General features: G+C 32.9%; 1 protein-coding gene across 1 annotated transcript in view; it reads left to right on the top strand.

Annotated features, from left to right (window-relative positions):
- The window catches only part of LOC148940921 (uncharacterized), a 40,663-nt gene extending 24,095 nt beyond the window's left edge, over nucleotides 1-16,568 (top strand). Inside the window, exons 2-5 of the mRNA XM_089105505.1 lie at nucleotides 741-893; nucleotides 5,624-5,730; nucleotides 8,408-8,593; nucleotides 14,977-16,568. Of these exons, the coding sequence (XP_088961631.1) occupies nucleotides 741-893; nucleotides 5,624-5,730; nucleotides 8,408-8,593; nucleotides 14,977-15,237 (707 nt within the window). The 3' untranslated portion in view covers nucleotides 15,238-16,568. The remainder of the gene's footprint in view (nucleotides 1-740; nucleotides 894-5,623; nucleotides 5,731-8,407; nucleotides 8,594-14,976) is intronic.
- Nucleotides 16,569-18,531: the final 1,963 nt, after the last annotated feature.

Below are 18,531 nucleotides of genomic sequence, written 5' to 3' on the forward strand. Positions count from 1 at the left end.
AAGACACAAACTCTACTTTTACCTTATAGTGATGCTAAAAAAAAGGAAGAGCCATGTTTTATTTTAAAATGCATGTACATAGAGGTTTTTAAAATTACCATTTCTGTGTAAAAAAAAAAAAAAAAAATAATGGGTGTTGAATTTTTAATTGCTTCCAAGTTGACATCATGAGTGAACTACCAAATAAAAGGTGGATATGATTTGTATAAAAAAAAATGTGTAGAAAGAGGATATTATGTTTTTCTAGTATATTTAATTATATTTGATTTTTTAAAAAATGATTTGCAGGACCTCAAAAAGCCAACACCTGCAACAATGAAAAATAGATTGCATAGAAAAAGTTTATTGTGTTTTCCTGGTGTATTTGCTTATTTGTTTTAGAAAAAAAAGGATTTTCAGGACCTTTCAAAGCGCCAACACCAGTAATAATGACAAAAAAAGATTACATAGAAAAAGGTTATTATGTTTTCTTGGTGTATTTACTTATTTGTTTTAGAAAAGAAAAATTGACTTTCAGGGCCTTTCAAAGAGCCAACACCATTAATAATGACAAAAAAAGATTGCATAGAAAAAGGTTATCATACTTTTGTAGTGTATTTACTTATTTCTTTTAGAAAAAAAAATCCATTTTCAGTAAAGAGCCAACACCAGCAACAATGAAAAAAAAGATTGCAGAGAAAAAGGTTATTATACTTTTCTAGTTTATTTACTTATTTATAGAAAAAGAAATTGATTTTCAGGGCCTTTCAAAGAGCCAACGCCAGCAACACTGTCACTCACTAATAGAACTGATAGGCGTGTTTGTTTCAAAGTAAAAACCACGGCCCCAAAAAAATATTGCGTGAAGCCTACCACTGGCATTTTAGAAGCTAATAGTACTGTCTATATTTTGGGTAAGTTGTATTTTTGTGTTCTTTTAATTAATTTTTTCTATCAATTTTCTGTAAAAAAAAAAGAAAAAAACATTCAGAAACATTGTCTTTGGATTTAGACAAATTGTTTCCAATGGAACTTTGGAACCAGGTATCAATGATCAAAATATAGCATTCTTGGAGTAAGATTCATTTTATATGCTAAAGACTATAATAACAATGGAGTAACACTAACCTCTGCCGTTTATTATCTTTCTGGTTTTGCATTCCTCCTTTGCAAGAAGGATACGAAGAAAATACACTCAGGATATTTTAAGCATTGTAAATAACTGCTGCATCTGCCTTGGTGGTACTGGACACACAGAATCGTTCCTAAATTTGGCATTGTTGATGCGCCCTCGCAATTGAAACAAATATCTGCAGATCTATGTTTTAGAACTCAGCAAATTATTGGTGTTTTTGTACCTCTTTGGCCATTTTTTAACTTCCGTTAATTTATTTATGTTGTATTATAGAATCGTATGTTTTTGTTGTTGTTTTTTTACTCCACAGCTTTTCCATTATATTTTTTGGGCTATAAATAAATACATAAAATTGTATTCCCCATTCAACTCTCTTCCCAAGCATAATAGTTGCTTCCAGGATAATTGCATCAGCATCTTCTACAAAAAGAAACTGTCCCTTAATTCCAACCTGGCAACCCCTTCTAGTATATGGCAACCCCGCCATATATAAGAACAGCAAGCCCGGCAACCCGACCATATACTCTTGGAATCCAGTCAAGTGTATATGTGCTACTCTTGTCAAAATAGGTTGTATACAGGTTTGCCACTGGCTAAAAAAATCACTAGATTTTATGGATGACTTAGTGATTTGCTTCAATAATCTAGTGATTTACGCATGGATTCGTTGATTTTCTTGTTTAGGCAATATGAAAAATCACTAGAAATAGTGATAAATCACTAGGGATGACAACCCTGGCAGTATGTTGGCCGCATACATACAAACTGTACTGTTGTATACAAATTATATCTATAATGTCCTTTTGGCAAAAACATGTTTTATGTACCAAACATAAAAGTTGGGAGTAAAAAAGAGTACAGTCAATATTTTCATTTAGATTTAAATGATTACTTTGTGAATTTGCTGGGTAACAGTAGATGGCATTGACATGTCATTATATCAGGCAAACTTGTATATGTTGCAGTGACAAGACGTTTGTTACTTGTTTGTATTCTGGCAAAAATTAGTAACAAATTTTTATAATAGTTCTGGTATAGAATTTGGATGGATGGATAGGGGGAATTGTACTCATTTAACGAAATTTAAGTACTTTGTGTAAAACTGCAGCCATTTTGACCCTTATCATATAACAGCCATGAATTTGGACGAATATTGATAGACGAATTTATTATGCGTAGTTTTTTTATATTTTATTTAATTTTTACTGCTTTTTCCTTTAATCAATGAATTTTAGGCTCAGTTATAAAAGTTATTAAAGTTAATCAATGAGTTTTGACTTGTTGTTTGCAATGAAAAATTGTATTTTTTAAATAATTTTTCTTTTAATATCAATTCTATCAGAATAAAATTTGAGAGGAATAGCAAAGATCAATTAGCAATAAGAAAAGGAAAATGTAACAAATAAACTTCACGAATCAATGGAGTAAGGAATTTTATTTGTTCATAACATTTTCTGTGTTTTATATTTACTTATTATACAAAATTATTTCTTTTTGGGTTCAAAAACATCCCGAAATTTACTAAGAAACTGACTGTTTTTTCCTATTCTAACCAATATACATTTTATCAAATAAAGAAAATTATTTCCGAGTTGTTTTTTGGGTCAAGCTCTTAATTCTTTTTAATTATATGCAGGTATAATTTATTGGGTTCAAAACATCCAATAATTTACTTAGAAACTGACTGTTTTTTCCTATTTTTAGCAATTTACCTTTTATGAATTGTAGAAAATTATTTCCAAGTTATTTTTTGTGTCAAACTCATTATTCTTTTTAATCCTATACAAATATAAATATATTAGATAATTATCTGCAAACAACTCGTAAATGCAAACAGCTCAAACAAAGTAGCATTGCCATTAGAATAGAATTAAATATTGTTGTGAATTAGAATTTAATAATGGGGAGGGGAATATCCTCTGCCCCTAGATATTGGAAATTCATTTTGCAGCACTACCACGAGCCCTGTCCTACATTCTTGGGAATTGGCCCCTTGCCCCTTGGGGCAAGCCGCTTGGGCATGCCAAGAAAATAAAAGCTATTTGATGCTGGGTATTTGAATTAAATACACACAATACTGATAATGCAAATAGATAAGCACATTTTTCCTTATTGAGCTGCCACTGGAGTCACTTTGATAACAAAACAAAAAATCAAAAATATCGACAACCCTCCTCTGGTCTCTTTCCACCATCAAAAAGGGAAGAACAAAAGGCCAATTCAATAATAACAGAATGATTGCTGTCGGTTAATTCAATTCAATCGTTTACTACCCACAACTACAAGAGAACAAGTGGAGTATAAGCATAATAACAAAAAAAAAAAAAAAAAAAAAAGAACATCAACAAACACTAGCAATTAATTTCTGCTAAGAAAAAATCTGTAAAAGACCATGGTAAGGGCCAATATTACAAAATGCATCTGAAGAAAGCTTTTTGTGTAGGTCACTGAGCTTTTGAGTTACATCCGTAACATAGAAATTTTTAACTAGATACCAATTTCTAGTCCATGCTTACAGAGAAAGTAGAAATTTCCAAAATTTGAAACTTACAACTTTAATTTTCTTCAAATCCTTAAGCTTAAGAACAGAATGAACATCCGAAATATAAAGTACAGAATGATAAGAAAAAGTCGAAAAAAAGTGCCCAAGAGCTCTTTTGCTATATATTCCACGGTTTGCTACAATTTTTGAATAACTGAATTTTTCTTACTGCATCAGCAACAATCTGTTTAAGGAAAAGAGCTATAGAATTAGAAACAGTAATACCAAGCCACCGAAAGGAAGAGACAGAAAATACAGAAAATTCATTACATACCAGAGGAGTAGATGAAGACAGATTATAAGATAAGAATTCACACTTGTCAAGATTCAGGGATTGACCAATATTTAGGAAAAACCGAGAAACTAAAGAAACCATCGCAGAAAGAGCAAATTTAGTACGACTAATCAACAGAATGTCATCAGCATAGGCAATGTATGAAATATCAGTAGAACCAGAAAAATAAGTGCCCGAGATCTTTTCCAGAACAGTGAAAATACAAATTTTGAAAAGGGTTGGTGATAAAACACCTCCCTGTCTTACTCCTCGAAGAACTTTAATAGTTGTTTCTGGAGAAGATTTCAGGCGGAGGTAAGAATTAGAACACCAAAACCGTAGAAGGGAAATAACCGAAAAATTAACACCAATAGGTTTCTTCTTTTGTTTTTTATTAGTAGCCTGTTGCTTGAGAAAGCTCATTTACAACTTTAATATTTGTGCTAAGAATATTTTTTATTTAAACTTTTATTTTTTCTATGGCAATTATTTTTATGTGTTGCTTAAGTAAGTTCCCTTTTCTCAGTCCATCATTGTAGTAGTTATGATTGTATTTTTCGGCTGTTTTTTTTTTATTTTTTTTTTTTTTTTTTTTTTTTTTTAGATCAATTATTTTAAAGTGCATTTAGACTTTACACAAGCATGTCTTAGACAAGAAAAGAATAATTAGGTAAATTGAAGGTCTCTGTTTTTAACCTTGTGATTGAAATAGCAACTCTTGTTCAAAGGCCGTACCAAGGATTTTTTTCGGGGGGGGGGGTTCTAACAAAAGTCATAAAACACAAAAAAATATCTTTATACTCATTTTTGATACGTTTTTACGACTCAAACAAACATTTCGGGGGGGAGGGGCAAACCCCCTCCCCCCTGGGTGCGGCCTTGTCTTGTTCTATAGTTCCTTGCTTAAGAAGACCCTTGTTGGTATACAAATTTTTGGGTGTATCAAATCAAACGAATCAGGGGATGGTTCTCTCTCTGAACAAATCATATAGCTTTGTGCAAACCAAACTCCCCCCCCCCCAAAAAAAAAAAACCAAAACCCCCCCCAAAAAATGTGCAGAAAAAAAAATGTAACTTTGTTGCATTTAAAGATTAAGGTCTACCAATTTAGAGGTTGTTGGCTGGTTGAGACTCAAAGAAGGAATGGAGTGGATGTACATGGTTTAAAAACAGATTGTGAGACCTTTATTTGGACTATAAATCAATTTTTGGAGGTTTTATTTACATTGCACAACAGGTATACTCAAATACAAATTTACCTGACCACTTCTTCTTCGTCTTAAAAAAGCACCGGGAATCCTGAATGAGCTCCTCTCGGCTTCTAACATGTTAAGTCCAAATAGCCTCACTTACAAGGAGCAGATTGCGCTCATGTCAAATTTACAAATTTAGGTCATACAATCGGGCTTTCTCGTAAATTACTACTGTTATTGGGACACTAATGAAAGCTTGGCCAGTCCAATTTTTCATAATTTGCGCCATCACAGCAGGAAAACCCGCATGAAATTACAAATAGAAGTAACTTGCATGGACCTTTTGCAGCTACTTCAGTACTAAAAACGCCATCTATAAAAAATACCCTAACATATCTCTACATCATCTTTCTTTCTTATCAGTCACAGGATACTTCAGCTTGCTCTGTGCAGGAAATTGTGTAATGCAGCTGTCCTAATCTGTTTTACCTTCATTCTAGTGAATCTCCAGCCATTTGACGTTAATGATCCATCGGAAACTGTTAAACACAAGTTCCAAATTCAGAGTGCTGTGGTTCCAGAGGGATTTACTAATTTAGACAATGTTGTAAGTATTCTACTTCAACAGCAGTAGCTTAAAAGGTGTTATGTGTTAGCCCTGTTTAGGCCTCATTTACACATATTTGAAATCCTGTCTTAATTTCTGTAGCCCTATCTTTTTGGCAAATAATAGCAATAAGCATTATTCAATAAGGGGAAAACAGTCAATAACGCCAAAGTAGAAAATAGCATTTTTCTTATTCATCCTGGTGTTGAAGTATGTACCAGTTACATGTCCGGAATAGGCATGGGCATTGGCAATGGGCAATGGGCATTTGTTTAGAAGGAGAGGAAGGCGTGCTCACTTCTTATTCTGTTTATGAAGACACCAATAAAGAGAGGAATGGGAATCTCTTTTAATCATCTTAATTAGGGATTAAAACAATTAGGAAATCAACTCTTCAAGATTTATGTATAAACTTTTTAAGGTCAAGGATTCTTATGACTCTTATTGTGCCTATGAAAATACGGCTTGACAGGATAAAGGAAGAGACTAAGATATTTTTTTTTTTTTGCTATTAAGTTTTATATTTATATTTATTATATTATCTATATTTAAGTTTTATATTTATTATTATATTCATATTTAAGTTTTATATTTATATTTATTATTATATTATTAAGTTATATTTATATTTTATTGCTATTAAGGTCGTTTGTTTTCGCAGGGATATTAGTCAGTGTCTCTGGCCAAGTTTATAACTATTTGTCAATTTCTTCAACTCTGCTCCATCTTCTAACCATAGCATAATCTTGTCAAACACATAGAGTTATTCAAAAAGGATATTTCAAGGGCTTGCAAATTTCATTTTTGCCTCATTAGTCGTTGTATCGTTTTTAGTGTCTATGACGCAGGCAAAATTAGACAAGAAACATAGCTAAGCATAAAATACCAAGTGTGATGAGTCTGTTTACAAAAGGCGTTTTCAGCAGTTTTATAATACCTCGAGGACAAATGTCTATGAATAACAAAGAAAGATACGTTTGGATACGTTTGGAAATATACGTTTGGAAGAACAAAGAAATATACGTTTGGAATATTTCCGACAACGACAAATACAATGAGTCAAAATTGGAACTGAAGAACAAATAAATACAAGGTTAGAAGATAAGCGACAGCGAGAAATAAAACGATTCAAAAACAAAAGTGAGTAATAAAGAAATATGCGGTTACAAGACATGCGACAACGAGGAGCAGAACGAATTAAAAATGAAAGTGAAGAAAAAAAAATATGTGGTTAAAAGGTATGCCTCAGTGAGAACTATATGGTTAGAAGATAAATATATGCTTAGAAGAAATGAAACGATTTAGAAGATAAGCGATAGCAAGAATTACAAGAGACAGCAAGAATCAGAACTTGCCAAAAATATTTTGGAAAATTGGCATCCTGGGATTTTCTGGCTTGCAAAAACGATCTACATAGATCACGAATTTAAAAAAATTCGTTTAGAGCTTTAATTTTGGGAAAAAAAATCGTATGAGCGGTGCCATAAATCTTGGGGGCTGGGGTCACAGACGAATTCACACTGGATTCACCAGTGGTTCCAATGCTCGTGTGATTTCTTGCAAACCAGTCAAAAAATAAAGATTGGTCAAAAAAAGAAATAGAACATAAAAAAAAGAATATAAAAAAGAAAAAATGGTATAAAAAGAAAAAAACTTAAAAAAGAAATAGAAAAAAGAAAGAGAGTATAACTGGCATGCTAAAAATAGAAACAAGGCCAAACTGGTAAATAAGAAAATCAAAAGGAATGAAAAAAAAACAGATTGCCTGTTCTTTTTTGTTTCAATATTTTGCTTGAAAACAGAACTGTGCCCGTGCTTGCTCAAAAGTCCTCTACATCTCTGATGATCCATACCATCTGTTTTTCTGGTCCAAATTCCTTGCCCAAAAAGTTTCAAGTAGATAAGAGTACTTTCATGCAAAGATTGGAGAAGAAAAGTGTGCGTTTTGAGATCATCATTTTCATTTCCCAAGTATTTGTTCCATAAATTTCAAGTCTATCGGTGACAAAGGCATGCATATCTTTCTGCTGAAAAGTAGGTTGTGGACGGTATTGAAGGGGCTATGGTCCACTTTTGTGAATCAGATAACACATATTGAAAATTTGTGTTTGATTGTACTTAAAAAACATGCAACATGTCTACTTCTCTGCTAATACCTAGTGATGAGACGGGAGGGTAGACTTGTCGGGTCCACTGGCCATATTTTGCATCAAATCATTTATACCAAAAGTCATTACATGTTTTCAATTTAAATAAGATACAAAGTACATTTTGATGACAGATTAGGGAGCTGGAGAAAACACATGCCTACTCCTAAAAATATGGAGGTGGTAGGGGTGGAGCGTCGGAGGGATTAATTTGGATCTTGATTCGGAGTGAAAAATCCTCACATAATTGAGGATCGAACAAGGTGCAACGTGCCGGCCTTTGATTGGCGGTGGGGGGGGGTTACAAGAGGGGATTAAAGGGTCATCATACTAAGCGAAAATCGTTGTGTAATTCTGGGTCAAACAAGGTAGAACAGGACTATTTGGCTTGTGAGAAGGAAAAGCCAGTCTCTTGTTAAAACGTATAATACTTATCTTACCTACTCAAAATACTTACATGCTAGCGGTTTTTAGATTTCAATAAAACTTTGAGCACAGTTTCCGATTTTTATATTTTATTTGTTTTTCAGTGGAAAGAAGTAGCAGCCGAGGAGATACAGGATTGGAAACTGAAATGTGTCTTGGACATTCCTCCTCAGTTAAAAGAAATTGCAGAAAAAAAGGTTTCTGAGCAAGGTGCTCCAGCAGAGCGACTTGATGCCACTCCTCCAAAAAATCAGATTGAGTCCGGGCAACCTAATCCACCAATTGAACAGGTTTGAAATTACTATGCCTTTGAGATTCTTGGAATTTTAGTTTACCAACTATTCTTCACTTGCCTATATTTTTCTGAGATTTTAAAGTTACTGTTAATTTTAAGTTCCTGACACAGCTGTTGCTGTGTCGAAATTGAAAAATTTATTGAATTCGTAATGAACGGTTCTATCAGCTAAATAAGTAATATTTCTCTTTTGCTGTGTTGTTTTGGAAGGTTTTTTAATAAAAAATAATAATTGTAGTAATAAATTAGTTTATTAACAAATAAATAATAGTAGTAATAATTGTTAAGTACCTTGACGTATGCCAAAATGTTTGTCCCTTTCATTCTTGCCTGTCATAATGTTTTGGGACTATAGACTAAGTTCAGCAAGGAGCATAATCGGAGGCCACTTATCGAGAATTAGGTATCCCCGAGCTGGCTGGTGCATAAGACAACAACGACAACCTCTCCGGCACCTTGGACCAAAGATCTTCCAAGGATGACCTTGATAGCACAGCATTCTTCTCGAGACAATGTCCAAACTTCCCTCTCTGCCGTCCGCTTCTTCTGATTCCTAGAGGGACCTAACAACAAACATAACGAAATTTAGAAAATTTAGAAATTCAAAAAAATTGGAGTTAATGGGGAGGCGGCCAAGACCATCCATTGGATACATTCTTTGTGGTTCTGCCTCTACCTCGACTTTCTCCATTGTTTTTAGTCAAAACGTTACCAAAATGTTGACTTTCTCCTTTTTAGTCAAAACGTTATTAGAATGTTGACTTTCTTCTTTTTAGTCAGAACGTTACTAGAATGTTGACTTCTTCCATTGTTTTTAGTAGAAACGTTACTAGAATGTTTACTTTCTTATCGTTTTTAGTCAAAACGTTACTAGGATGCTGACTTTCCCCATTGTTTTTAGTCAAAACGTTACTAGGTTGACTTTCTTCATTGTTTTTAGTCAAAACGTTACTAGAATGTTGACTTTCTCATTTTTAATTAAAACGTTATTAGAATGTTGACTTTCTCCGTTGTTTTTAGTCAAAAAGTTACTAGAATGTTGACTTTCTCCATTGTTTTTTGTCAAAACATTACTAGAATGTTGACTTTTCCTATTGTTTTTATTCTAAACGTTACTAGAATGTTGCAGTTAGCAATTTTTTAAATAAAGTAATTAGATCAAGTGACTTCTCTCTATGACAGAGGTCACTTTATGTAATTTTTTTCTCTCTTATTTTCTACTAAATAAGTTATTAGTTAAACAACTTGAGCTTGTTTGACTTATTTTTGTGTATAATTGCCTTGATTTATTTTAACTGCAGGTTTTAAATGATTGGGTTTTGACGTCACTTTATCGAAATATTTTCCCTGTTTATTGCTAGTAAATAAGTTATTAGTTTTTAGTCACTGATTAATCACTTACAGACGTCAATGATAGTCACGATAAAACGAGAAAAAGACAGCCAATCATGAATGAAATTAGCCTTGTTCTAGTTTGATTTTTGTGCCGCTCTGGTTTTATTTATGCATTTCTGTCTCAATATTTCTTTTTTTCTTCTTCTCGAGCTAGATTTTCTGATTGATGTAACAAAACAATTTATTATCTGTCAATTTCTTTTTTCGTCAATGTTCTTTTTCGTCTTTCTTATATATCTCATATTTATCTGCAGTACATCTTTACTATTTACAAACGTCTACGATGCGTTAACATAATTTGTTACTAGTTCTAATTGTTATTATGGTTTGAAAGAGTTTCTTTTAGTTGTTCTGTTTTTTTTTATAGTGATGAATTTCCCTCCCCCCTCCTAAAATAACTTTTTCGTACTAGCACGAGTTTTAGCGCTAGGAATCAGCCAAACTTGGAGCAGCAGGGAAGAAAATTCATAGAAAAAGAATCAATACTAACACACTATTTATTTATAATTTTATAGGTGTGTTTCATTATTTTGTTGGTATAGATACTCTGTTAGTGACGGAACCGGAAACCCGGTATTTCGCGTCTACAATTACAAAAAAAATGTAAATTGGAACAGAAATGAGAGATAAAACACGGCAAAATACAGAAAGGAGAAAAAAATACGGATAAAATGGGCCAAAAAAGGAACTACGATCTGATAATAAGTATATCACTTTTAAAATCAACTATGAAATTTGATCAAGTCGGACCGTATCAATGAGAACAGGAATTACTACAGACCGGGTAAGTTTACAAACATTAAATAAATACAAATCAAAAGGAAAAATTATCAGCCGATCTAAACAATTTATCGAAAGAGAGCGAGGAAAAGAATGATTAACACATTCAAAGAGGAAGTAATAATAATTTTCTACACCGCCACACGAGCAGAGTGGATTGTCACTTTTCCTCAATTTTGTGTAGGAAATAGTTTAGGTGGCTCTGACCGGTTATAAATTGGGTTGAATAAGGAGACGGTAAGAGACAAAAAGTCGTCCTTATTACAAAAAAATTTCATAGTCCAGCTACAGATGAAATTCTCAAACCTATTATACCAATTAGGATATACTACATTGGTCAAAACGGTACGGGGAACAGCAAGAGAGGGAGTAATATCTTTTTGTATTATATTATCTCTGCCCAAAAATTGAGCAGCTAATTCTTCAGTAAAGGTAGTATATTTTGTTGGTATGGCCCTTTTTTTCTTTTTTTTTTTCTTTCTTTGTTTGCCCTTAGCCTTTTATCTGAAATCTTATTGTCAAAATTACCTCCCTAAGGAACAAAGTGACTGACTCACAGAAATATGTGGCAAACATAAACCAATGAGACTAACCGCTTTAGGCTTATTTTCAGAAACGTAGCACAATAAAAACTCAAGAAACTAACAGTCAGGACCGTATCCAGGATTTTTGTTCGGGGGGGGGGGGGTTACCCGATTTTTTCCCGTGGACTTTGTCTAACATCCTGGAGCAACATTACGTTAGCTCGAGACCGTTAGTCCCCCCCTTGCGAACGAGGACGCGTCCACTAGGCATACTTTCGTATCTTTAAGGGGCATCTTTTTTTTTCTTTTTTTTCTTTTTTTTTTTTTTTTTTTTTTTTTTTTTTTGAAGCGCAAAAACAAGACAAGTATTTAAGTATAGTTAAATACTACAAGCTTTTTTTTTTTTTTTTTTTTTTTTTTTTTTTTTTTTTTTTTGAGACAGCAAAAACAGTTAACGCAAAAAGAAGCCAAATAGTAGAAGTAGTCTATATATATATATATATATATATATATATATATATATATATATATATATATATATATATATATATATATATATATATATATATATATATATATATATATATATATATTTTTTTTTTTTTTTTTTTTTTTTTTTTTTTTTTTTTTCTAGCTAAAAGTAAGGGCGAATATCTATAAAAACGAAATCCAGGCGACGATCTTTTTTTCCTGCAAAAATGTCGATGACCTTGTCAGGGCAGATGTCAACGTCCCTATGGACTGCAAGGAGGGCTAAGCCACTCAATCATTCTTCTCCTGTTGAATTTCTCAGCCAGGTTTTGAGCCTTCTGAGCGTTGAAAAAATTCTTTCCGGAGTAGCAGTGCTAACAGGTAACGTCGCAAGAACAGTCAGAAGAAGAAAAACATTTGGAAAAAAGGTGACGCCGCATGCCTGAAGCAAAAACCAAGTAAAACCAAGGAAGTCCTCATGCAAGGTCTGACCTTGCATAATAAGGCGAACATGGGGTTACCTAATTGCGTAAGCTGATCACAACCGTTTACCCACAAAATTGCCATAGGATTTTTGTATGCCACAAAATGCAATAGGATAATAGCGCATATTAACCCTAATTTACTATGCAAGGTCAGGTGAACATGGGGTTACCTACGGTTACCCAATTGCGTAAGCTGATCACAACCGTTTACCCACAAAATTACCATAGGATTTTTGTATGCAACAAAATGCAATAGGATAATAGCGCATGTTAACCCTAATTTACTATGCAAGGTCAGGTGAACATGGGTTTACCTACGGTTACCTAATTGCGTAAGCTGATCAGACCGTTTACCCACAAAATGCAATAGGATTTAGTGTGGGAGCATATTTTGTTTTTGCTGGTAAGGTTTTGTCTTTACATGTATTTTTTAGACTAGTTTTCGACTCGGTCAAAAATTGGGGGGGGGGGGTTCAAACCGGGTAACCCCCCCCCCCCCTGATACGGCCTTGCTAACAGTAAATAGAATTATTTTTAATTTAAATTGCTATTATTTATTGATTATTAATTGTAATTAATTATATTTTTTAATTGATGTAATTAATTATGTTGTAATTAACATTTATTAATTTTAACTAATGATGTGTGATTACCTTCACCTTAATATGGCTCATTCATGCAATTCCACCCTTTATATCCTCAAAGCAAAATAGGGTAAAATTTCAGTTTTTTATGCGCGTATCAACAATTTCAGGGTAACGAACTGTAAATAAGGAAAGACTCGCTCCAATAGTAACCTAAACACTAAAAAAAAGGAATTTTTATAACTATCGATACATTAGAAGAGTTAGCTTTTTATGCTGATTCCAAATTTACAAAATTTAACAAGTTTAAAATTTACCCATCAAAAGCTACAAGCCTAAGAAAATTTACCTGATATTTGGTAAAGGCGGGAAAGACCCCCAAAGAGTCAAGAGATCTTAATGAAAATAGCACCGACAGATTCAGCATATCAGAAAACCGTGCTGTATAGGTTTCAAGCTCCTATCTACAAAAATGTGGAATTTTGTGTTTTTGCCAGAAGAAAGACCACGGTGTTTATTCGTTTTTGTTTTTTGTTGTTTTTTTCTTTGGTTCAGGGGTAGTCATATTGAACTAGTAATCCTAGAAGATCGGGAGAGGGTTCATTTGAACGAAAATTAAAATCTCTAGTGCCCTTTTTAAGTGACCAAAAAGATTGGATGACAACTCGCCCCACCACGCTCCTTTCCTCAAAGACATCCGGTCAAAATTCTAAAATCCATTTAGTTCAGCACAGTTGAAAGGTCCAGTAATTAAGCCTCTGGGGATGAACAACCCCCCCCCCCCCACTGCCCATAGGAAAGGACTATAAGTTAAGCAATTCATTCTTTGCTAACGTGTAGTATTTGTTATTGGGAAACATACGGATTTTTGAAAGGAGTTTTTTGTGGGAAAGATTTTTTCGTGGGAGAAAAAGTTTCCAGGGAGAATTTTCTACGGAGGGGGAAGAGGATTTTCCGGCATTATTTGTAACATGGTCAGAGATCAAATAAGCAAAACAAGTTTTTCAACTGAAAATAAGGAGCAACGCTAAAACTTAAAACAGGCAGAAATTATGCCCTATACGAGGAGGACTGTCCCCTCCTTAATCCCTTGCTCCTTGTGCTAAGATTTGACTTTTTGTAACAATTCATTAAGATATACTGCTCAAACACAAGGACCGTGGAATTTCAATGTGAAGTAATTTTAAAGAACTTTAAGACTTTAGTATAAAGAGCAAGGGATTGACAAGGGGGCTGTCCCCTCCTCTCATATACGGAATAGTTTCATTTTGTTTTAAATTTTAACGTATCTCCTTACTTGCAGTTGAAAAAAAATTTGTTTTTACTTAATCGTACTGAGAATTGACCAAATTGTTATATTATCTGGTATTTTACATTACAAATAATAATAAACATTCGTCAGTTGGGTATTAAAATGTTGTATCTCCATAATTATTAATTTTCAGAAGAGCAGAAAAAATCTCATAACCTTTTTATTTCCCTTCTGATAACCTTAAAACGAAGACGGATTTATGTGTATTGATTTTAAATATCAATCCGTTTTTGTTTTACGGTTATCGGATGGGATATGAAAAAGCTGTGAGGTTTTTTGCTCTTCTGAAAACTTATAATTGTGACTGACGATTTAGAGTACCAAGGGTACTAAGCTAAAAACATCCTCTCCCCCCCTCTCCCTCTGGATACATCTTAAGTCTACCGAAAGCCGTCATTTTCTAAGATTCTTCCTTTGGCTGTTTCAAAATTATGAAGAGCCTAGGGCAATATAACATTTTTGCCAGTGTTGTCTTGTTGAACCGTGAAAACAAATAAACAAAGCTAACTTGTTAAATTTGACAACGCTTTTCGTCCGTTAAAATTCAAATATTAATGATCAGTTAATTCCCACAGATGCTTATGCTTTCAAGGAAAGCTAGACATAATATATATATATATGAATAAATATATATATATATTATATATATATATATATATATATATATATATATATATATATATATATATATATATATATATATATATATATGAGCATAAAAAATTATATATGTGTATAAAATATAATGAAATATATAAAATGTTATTAATAAAAATATGATTAAATTTGTATTTATTAGATGTACTTATATAATTGTTTTATTTTAGAGACTGGTGGAAGCCGAAAGAAGGGCAGCTGAGGAATTGAAACGTTTGCGTGAAGAAATCTCCCGTGTGACCCAAGAGAACGTGAAAATGAGGGAGGAGTGTAGCAAACTGAAGAGGTCAGCTGCTATTGGTGAAAGCAAAGCGGATAATTTTGCTCGAATTCATACGCAGCCTATTGCCCAGCCAATGACTTACACCATGCTAATTATTTTTGTTTTAATTGCAGTTTTTTTTGGATACATTGTTGCCAAAGTTTACTGAAATTTTGGCTTATATTGTTTCTTTTTTTAAGCCAGTTTTTTTCCTTCTCTGTTCTTTTTATCTTTTCTATTAAACATTTTAGGAAACTGTTGAGAGGAAACTGCCTCTGATAAAAAAAAAAACAACTATGTCAACGCTGTATAAAAATTTGGACAAACATATTATTTGTCTTTTATCTTTTATTTTTCCTTAAAATTGGGTTGAAGGCACAAGAACGACATTGTGAGATAATGCAATAGGTTAGTATTGCATTGCAACAGGTTAGTGTTGTATAATGTGTACGTACATATTAGTGTACTTTCTGTTAAAACTAGATCAATTTCTGTATTCTAGCCTAGTTGGAACTACTTTATAATCAATAAAAACTAGTTTCAAACCAAAATAACGCCGTTTAAAAAATTTTTGGCTGGTTCTATATAAATTTAAGATTTCTAATTGAAATCCAAATAAAAAGATTAAATCAAGCTTGTTTTTAATTTTCTAGTTCCAATGAGTAACGCTGCATTGGTAGTGGCGGTAATAGCTTTTAACTTCGATTAAGCCATGATACAGCGTCAAAGTTTCGTCTCTCGACAGTTTCTTAATCTCTCTGATTGGTATGTTGATTACGGGGAATCAATTTCTTTTTTTCAGGACGCTAATGCAGTACCATTGATAAGCATGTGTTTTTTTCTATTAGAATTTTTTTTCTATTCTGTTTTTTTCTATTATGGCTTTTCCTGCCGTCTTATTGTTAATTTGCATTTTTTTCTAGTTTGTAGAACACAAATGTTATCTAACAATTATCACATTTGGGTTGGAAATTTAAAGATCCAAGCTAGAAAGAAAATTTAGCATAGCCTTCTAGGCTAGGGCATTTGTAAGAAACCAATAAAATGATTTGTTACTCAAAGGAATATTAGCAGCTACGGATTCTCTATCAACGTTTATTGAATAGAAACAGTCATTCTTATCAGCTTCTGAATATTGTTGGAAATCTCTTAACATTTTTCTTAGAAAAGCGATTTGATTTGTTTTTTTAACTTTTCTAAGGATATTTGCTGTTAACAACGTTTTGTAAGCTCACAGAAACATAATTCCTAATAAATTGTTGGCTAAAAGTTTTGTTAGGACAGCTGAAAACAGCTTAATTTTAAACAATTGCATGGCTTTTTTAAATTATTACCGATGTTTTTGTGCATGAAAGGCCTAATTCAAAAATGGAGCTAGCAAGGCCGTATCCAGGGGGGGGGGTTAGGGTTTTTGACCCCCCCCCCCCGAAATGTTTGTCTGACTCGTAAACACATAACAAAAACGAACATAAACAAATTTTGTATGCGTTTTTTTTAGTTTTTTTTGTGTACCCCCCCCCCCCCCAAAAAAAAAAAAAATTTAGTAAAATCCCTTCCGAAAAAAAAAAATCCTGGGTAAGGCCTTGGGAACTGGGATTTTATCTCATTAACTGACACATAGTCAAGCTACTCTTTATGAGTTTGCTAAACCTTTCGTAATTATGAAGACGATTTTGCTTCAAAATTTTAGACGAAATGCCTTAACAATATTTGCTAGGACGGTGGTAAATCGGCTTGGGTATTGTCATTGATTCACTTGGTATTTACTTGGGTATTGTTTTGAAATAGCATCTGCTTTAAGTAGATGCTATAAGCAGACCTTAAAATAGCGGGTTAAAAAATTAAGTTTTCGAAGCTGTCCAAAGTCCATCTTATTTAGTTGCTAAGATGCTCGTTTTTTATGCTTTTGGCACTCCTGTTAAGGTAAAAAAAAAATCGATTATCGCTGCTAATCTGAAATTTACATCGATTTATCTTACTTCTAGACTAGCAAAGAAGAGAAATAAATTGACCATATATTGAATCAGTTCCGCTTTGCCGATCGTGTCACCTAATTAAAGTGATATCTTAGATCCCTTTCAGCCTATCATATCCATGTCTAAGGCTGAGGCAAGACACGAACATCGTGTTACGCCCATAGGTTGTATCTGATATTTTTCCGCTTCTCAGACAGTTGACAAAACCGTTTGCTAAGCTGTTCTGAAAGTTAGGATCAGCTGGTCGATGCAACTTTAAATTTAAATTAAATTTTAAACTTTAAATTTTCATTACTCCTCCTTTCAGTTTATGACTAAGTTGTAGGACCAGATATATATCTTATAAATAAATTTTAAAAGCAGTATTTTAATGAGCCAAAAATCAATTTTTTGTCATTATTTGCTGGAAGTGACAAAAAAATTCCTCTTGACGGTTTAGCAATCATTGGTTGAGAAATGGGGAATTGAACCAAACTAAATAGGCACGCCAATTTTATTTGGTGTTAGTTTGATTTTCCGTAAATATGCTTTGTCCAAATGTTGATAAGCCATTTTATGTCGAACCCCACCGTGTGGATTAAATGATAAAAATTGCCTTTCTACATTATCATCACTAGCTATTCAGCTTCTTTGTTAATTCACGTGACAAGACCAATTTTGCATCTGAAACAAGAAAAGTCGTTTTGTTTTTCTTTCAGAAAAATCAATTTTCGTCGCCTAATATTTGATCACAGGCCACTTACATGTAATTAATTAAATCCTATTGCAATTTAACCATAACTTGCAGTTTCTGATGGCTGACTTTGTAATCTGTTAAGGAGTGCTGAAGTCGTCCAGGGCGAATGAACTATATTAAAGCTGGCTATTTGATTCCTTACCATGTATTCCTTGCATATATATATATATATATATATATATATATATATATATATATATATATATATATATATATATATATATATATATATATATATTACGTGAAGAAAAATTAGCTGTCGCAGGTTAAGAAATAATAGGGGAGTTAATTTTACATTACATCAACCATGGCCAGATCATCAAAAATACGGAGGGGGATGTTGGGATTCGGCATGCTTTATTTATAGTTTTGACGCCTCACTTACAGAAGTGACAAAAACTAGACGGAAAATTGAATATAAAAAAAACTAAAAATTACGGTTGTACTTAGATAGCTGATAAAAAGGTAGGGTAAAAACTAAAAACTTATAAAACCTAAACTATGTGAACATTAGACCTGTTTTTGGTAATTGGATTACTAGGATCTTACTTCTCTGATGACAAAAAAGATCTGAGGCCTATTAGATTGAATGGGTTTAGTGAAATTTCTTCTCCTAGAGCATCAGATTATGACAAAATTTTACGCTTATTGGATTGAGTGGATCTAGTGAAGTTTCTTTTCTGAGAGGATACGAGCATCAGTTTATAAAAAGACTTGAAATTACCAGATTGAGTGGGTTTTGTGAAGTTTC

Source organism: Artemia sp. Qi Xiang Cuo, chromosome 19, assembly GCF_049724085.1.
Source record: "Artemia sp. Qi Xiang Cuo chromosome 19, ASM4972408v1, whole genome shotgun sequence".
Lineage (NCBI taxonomy): Eukaryota > Metazoa > Arthropoda > Branchiopoda > Anostraca > Artemiidae > Artemia > Artemia sp. Qi Xiang Cuo.